Source organism: Fukomys damarensis, unplaced genomic scaffold, assembly GCF_012274545.1.
Source record: "Fukomys damarensis isolate Sample0158 unplaced genomic scaffold, DMR_v1.0_HiC HiC_scaffold_25, whole genome shotgun sequence".
NCBI lineage: Eukaryota > Metazoa > Chordata > Mammalia > Rodentia > Bathyergidae > Fukomys > Fukomys damarensis.
In genome coordinates, this window is record NW_022900937.1 from 1,015,682 (window position 1) to 1,021,681 (window position 6,000).

Consider the following 6,000-nt stretch of genomic DNA (forward strand, 5'->3'; position numbering starts at 1 on the left):
GGTCTCAAGGATGCGCTGGGACATGGGGTGACGGGGAGCCCTGAGAGGCAGCTCCTAGGCTGGCATCCACAGGCAGGCCACTCCTCGAGGGTTAGACAGCGTGAGGAGCGTAAGCTCCCCAGGACCCCAGATGTATTGGACACATGCAGGGAGACGGGCAGGGAAGTGAATGTCAGCTTACCAGGAAGACTGAGTGAGAAGTGAGGCCACGGAGACATCACCTCAAGCCGTTAAGTGGAAAAGGCAGGAGAAGGGGTAAGAGCTGGAGGGAGACATGGGCGTCCCAGGGAGGTGCCAATGTAACAGTATACCAAGCAGGTGGAAGTGCGCAGGCAGGAGACAGTGTCTAACTACAGCCTGTCCTGAGGCAGGAAGGATGCAGAGGACATTCACACGCACACTTTACAGGGCCTGTCAGCTGGCTTCGGAGGTTGCGTGAAAGGCAGCAGTCTCAGACCCACGGCTTAGGCCACTACCGTCTATTATCACCCAGAAGGTAGGAAACAAAGCGGTAAAAATGGGAGGACTTTTAACAAGAGAGGTACAGAGAAAGGGCTTATGAGAAGGAAACAAAGGTGAGCACAGCTTTACAAAACGATTTCAGGTTAATGTGATACCCAGACGGGAACACTGAATAGGCAATCACACATTTCAGAGCTCTGCATGGGAGGAGTGAGCCCATGAGTTTCAGGCAGCAGGTAAAGCTGTACTTTCACAACATTACCAAAGACTACATGAGGAAGAAGCCCGCCTGAAGGAAAAAGCAGCATAAGGTTCAGAGCAGAGCCCTGTGGACGCGAAGATATAATAGAAAGCACAACACATGGCATTCATAAGCCACTTAAATCTTTCCTGGCTCTGAGATAACAAGAGAAATGTCTTACACATTTTATTTTTCAAAGATGAAAAACATGCACAAAGCCCAAATGACCCTCTATTTACACTGTTGATTCTGTATTTTGGAAACATACATTATGACAAACTACTTTAAATATTTTCATTAGGACTGTAAATAGTCTCTTTACAGCGGGGGGGGGGATAAGTCAACATAATACTGGAGAACGTATGTTGTAGTACACGAGTGCATGGCACTTTTTCAAAAGTTAGGGAACGGAGGGCAGAAGAAACACTATACTTTGCAGATCCTAAAAGTTCATAAATAACATCTTCAGGCTATTCATTCAACAAATGAGATACTGAGACTGGACGGAGACAAAGACCACGAGGCCCTCTCAGCCCATATCATGTTTTACAGACCTTGATCCACACCCAAATCTGGCCCAGTGTCTGTTCAGTAAGTGGAGTTCTACGGGCCGATAGCCCCTCCCCACTGCTGCCACACCCTGCACGGTGCTCACAGTAAAACAGCAGAGCTGAGAAGTAGCAGCAGGATTGTACAGCCCGCCAAGACTAAGAGTGTGCCAACTCTTGAGACACAGCAGAGATAAGCCTGAAGAAATACTATTTTGTAAGGGACAGAGTAGTATCTTGGGAGATTGCAGCGAGTTTAACATGGAAGGTGATGAGCTGAGGATAAATATCACCCATAAAGGCACAGGGTGGGAACCCTATTTGAAGACAACTGGAACAAATATAACTCTGTGTATAGGCTAAGGAAGATGTAGCAAGTGAGAGAATGGCAGAGATAAGACCAATGAAATAAGGTGAAGTTACCTCCTCAGGTTTAAACTCAATACTACTATTAATTGAAGGATAAGAACTTATCAAAAAAGGTAAAATACTAAGATTTATGAATAAGCTAAATTTTTTGAAATTAGAGTAGCTTCCACATTAAATTTTTTTTACTGATTTGTACTGACATGATTTTTCTGAATGAGAGAAGAGTGAAATTATATCATTTTATATATATATATATATATATATATATATATATACACACACACACACACACACACACACACACACACACACACATACATACATACGCAGGACCATGGAGAATCTTGAGCATCCAAATGGACACACTACACATCTGAGTGCCATGCAATTTATCATGCTGTCACAGGAGGAAAGGAAGACCGAGATATTTAACTGTAGGAAAAAGGAAGCAGATCATCACAAGGAATGCGACTGATGATCCGATACAGGTTTTAGGAAGCCCAACTCCACTGATCTGAGAAGGGCAGAGACCCTACGCAGGCAGAAGTCTGCTAACTGCCACCTTGGTGGTAAGGAAGGCCATGTGTAAGACAGAAAGGAGTACAAAGGAAGGAGGCAGGTGACGTGTGTGCAAGGAGACTGGACGGTACACAAAAGAGTCTCTTCCGTAGACAACTGTGGGGAAGATGACATTTAGCACTGACGATGGATGAAATCATAGGAATGGACGAAATGTCTTCAGGGGTATGTAGCGTATGTGGTAAAGAAAAAAACAACAGAAAAGACACAGCAAAACTTCACATTCAACAGGCAGGAGAGCAACAGGGGGAAAGAGACCAACACGATGCAGCAGAGGACGGGAGCAGAGTTTCAACAGCTCCTCACACAGGTGCTGTGACGTATTCCTTAGATCATATGGTGACAAAAAGCAAGACAATGCATGGAGAGAGACAGCAACCCAATGTCTGTCCACAGAATGAAGGGCCACATGCTATTGGAGCTTAAGAGGGCTCTGAATTCAGAGGGCTCTGGGTTGCACTCCCAGCTCTGCTATCTTGGGGGAGTTAAACTTCCTAAGCTTCAGTTTCAAGCTGTATCACATGTACAGGTTGAACATCCCTACTCCAAAAATCCCAAATCTGACACTTTTCCAGCACAGGACACCAAAAGTGGGAAATTCCACATTTGACTTTATGTAAAGAGTTGCAGTCTAATGTGTTAACCTTCAGGCTGTATGTACGAGGTATACCTAAAATATAAATCAATTCTGTGTTGTAACTTGGTTCCCATCTCTGTTCTATCGTTATAGTTATGCAATTTACTCCAAATCTGACCTCCTCCAAAAAACTGAAATCCGAAACCTTTCTCATCCCAAGCCCTTTTTTTTTTTTTTGAGACAGGGTCTCACTATGTAGTTGGAACTCACTGCGTAGCCCAGGCTGGTCTCGAACTCACAGCAATCCTCCTGCCTCAGCCTCCTGAGTGCTGGGATTACAGGTGTGAGCCACCACGGCTGGCCCCAAGCATTTTGGATAGAAGATACTGGATCCTTAAAAGTACTTAGCATTTCATAGGTGCATGGTGAAGAATAAATGAGATAATGCAAAGTACTTGCAAAAGTGCTGGCACACCAGACGTAACCGAATGGCGGCAGATTTATTAAAATCATCTCCAGGAAAGGAAAAGTGAATCATTGTTAATAATTCCCCAAACTTTGCTGCTAGAGCCAAAAGGGTGAACTGAAATATCAAGGACACAAAATACTTTTATTAAGAGTATAGCACATCTTAAGTGGAACCTTTATGTGAGATTATACAGCAATATAAAGATGATAAAATATAATCAAACAATACGAATGGGTCTTAGTGTGAGAAAAATGAAATTAAGGGATGCGGTAACAGTCCATATGAAAGATTTCCAGTCCCGCCCAGAGAGGACTGAGCAGGAGACGGAGCCCTCGGGCACATGTTGCGAGGGTGATACTTCAGGGTGTCTAAATCGCACCTCCTAAAGACATTAAACCTTGTTTCAATCCTAAGTTTATTAGTAATAAGGCTTCCAACATTCCTTAACACTGATACTGACATCTTGACTACTCTTTAGAGATATTCTAAAATATAAAGTACCAGAACCCTCTAGTATTTTTGGTAATTCTGATTTTGAAGCTGGAGAGTATAGAGTGAGTGATCTGATTTTGAGGTACTCTTGGGAAAGTGGCAAAGGCACGAAACCAGACCTTGGGGTCGTGAAGCATCCCAATGAAATAGCTCAAGTTCACCTTGGACAGCTCTGGATGCCCCCTACTTTCCTACCTGTGGTTGCTATGGTGAAGTCAAATCAAGCTTCTGTGAATAATCCCAAACTTTTCGCCCTAGAAAAGCAAAACTAGCAGGCCATAAAAAAACAGCAAAGATGAGAGGTAAAGTTTAATAATGTTACTGTAAAAATAACAACCACATCTACCTGTCTCTATATGCTTACAGAACTAAGCTGCTAAAAAGTCACACTTAATATTCAACAATAAGGTAACCACAATATTCAAGTAAGGGAACTGTCAAAACCTGTTTATGGATTAAAAGAAACAGGATCCATATCATCATTCCACAGTTTTAGTAATCTTTTTTTTTTTTTGGTACCAGGGAGGCAGCAGCACCACTGAGCTAAATCCCCAGCTCATTCTACAGTTTTAGATGACAGCAGCCACAACCCACTGCCTGTCTTGTCTCAACAGGATTTGTTTAAGGCGTTGTATGCATGCCTGTAACTCCAGAACTCGGAGCCACAGGCAGGAGGATGGTAAATTCAAGCTCAGCTTGGGCAATCAGTGACTCTGCCTCAAACAAACAAACAAACAACAACAACAACAACAAAAAATGAAAAGGGTTGGAGACAGCTCAGTGCAAGGGCTTTGGGTTCAAGCCCATTCTGCCAAAAAAAAAAAAAAAAAAAAGTTTTGCTACAAATTAGTACAGATCCAACTATTCCATTTTTATGGCACACCTACATCCAAAACTCACACTGATCAACTTCCTCGGGGCTATGTCCCTGTCTTTCTGGCCTTTAAGCTCATAGCTTCCCTGTGCTGCCAAGCTCAGGATACAGATTAGACAATTTTAATACTATAAGGAAAGACAGTGTATGAAAATCACTGTGAAAAAAAATCCCACAGACACATATAACACAGCTCAAAATCAAACAATGTTTTTGCTTACTCATTTGTTTTTTGTAGGAGTTAGAATTTAATACCCTACTGTGCAACTACATATAATAAAGCCAAAGACATTAGTCCTCAGGAAAGCCCACTTAGTATAACCACAGGTGTGCACACAAACACCACAGGCGAATTAGATGATGTGCTAACAAAACAAAACAGCTCCCGTGCCCTTTTAGTAACATGAAACACGCCAGGGAAACCCAAGTACGAAAGGAGGCAGTCTCTAGGTCCTTGCACTTCCACTCCAGGTGTGATTACTGAGGCGACACAATGTCTGAGGGATGAATAGTGAATCACATTATATAAGATCCCCATCACCAAAGATTCAAATTGTAAATCATTTGGTTTTAGTTAGCTTATGCTAAAGTGAAAGATACTGAAAACTCAGACCATGCTTCAGAAAGTGCAGTGGTCTTACTCCTTACACAAAGTGGCTTAGCTCAGATTTTCAATTCCAGGTCTGAATTCCTGGGAGATACTTAATAACAACAAAACCAACTCCAAAGGGATCTGCCCCAGTTTTTCAATACTCTAAGAAAAAAAGTGGAATAATTATGAAACTACTATTTTGTAAATGCTGTGGAAAGAAGAACCCAAGTACATATCAATTTTACTGGAGAAGTTAAGGTTTAGAAAGACTTCGCTTTACCTAGTGTTCTAGAACCCGGGGAAGCAATCATGGAACATTCCTCTCCAGATTGCAAAAAATTTATATGAAAGAACGACATACTGCTCTGTAGAGTCATGGGCACCAACACTCTGAGTGCCCCTTGGAAATCCATTAATTTGGCAACTGTCTTTACATATCAAAGGTTTGGCGCCTGGAATCTTATTTTGCTCCAACCATCAGATGACTTCTGCTTAAAATCAGGGTGAGGCGTCAACTTTGGGGCCCAGACTCTCACCTGCTGTCAAGGCTAAAGACGACAAAATGCAGAAGTGCGACTCGGGCGTTCCAGCCAAGCTCACGGCAGGGCGTGTCCAGCTTGTGGCGGACCCACCCTACCGCCCGAGCCTCCTGAGATGACGTCTCCCGTCACACCTTCCCCGCGTGTCAGGTGCCCGCAGGGAGCTTCTCCGGGGCGGCAGGCTCCACCCACCGCACCCTGCTCGAGCTCGTTCCCGAGAGGCCCCGCGACCGGCCCCGACCAGGGCCTCCACGAAGC

General features: G+C 43.6%; 1 protein-coding gene across 1 annotated transcript in view; it reads right to left on the reverse strand.

Annotated features, from left to right (window-relative positions):
* The window catches only part of Ap1ar (adaptor related protein complex 1 associated regulatory protein), a gene marked incomplete at its 5' end in the record, with an annotated part of 27,910 nt that extends 22,040 nt beyond the window's left edge, over positions 1-5,870 (reverse strand). Inside the window, one exon of the mRNA XM_010641596.2 lies at positions 5,740-5,870. Coding sequence (XP_010639898.1) covers positions 5,740-5,870 — 131 coding nt within the window. The remainder of the gene's footprint in view (positions 1-5,739) is intronic.
* Positions 5,871-6,000: the final 130 nt, after the last annotated feature.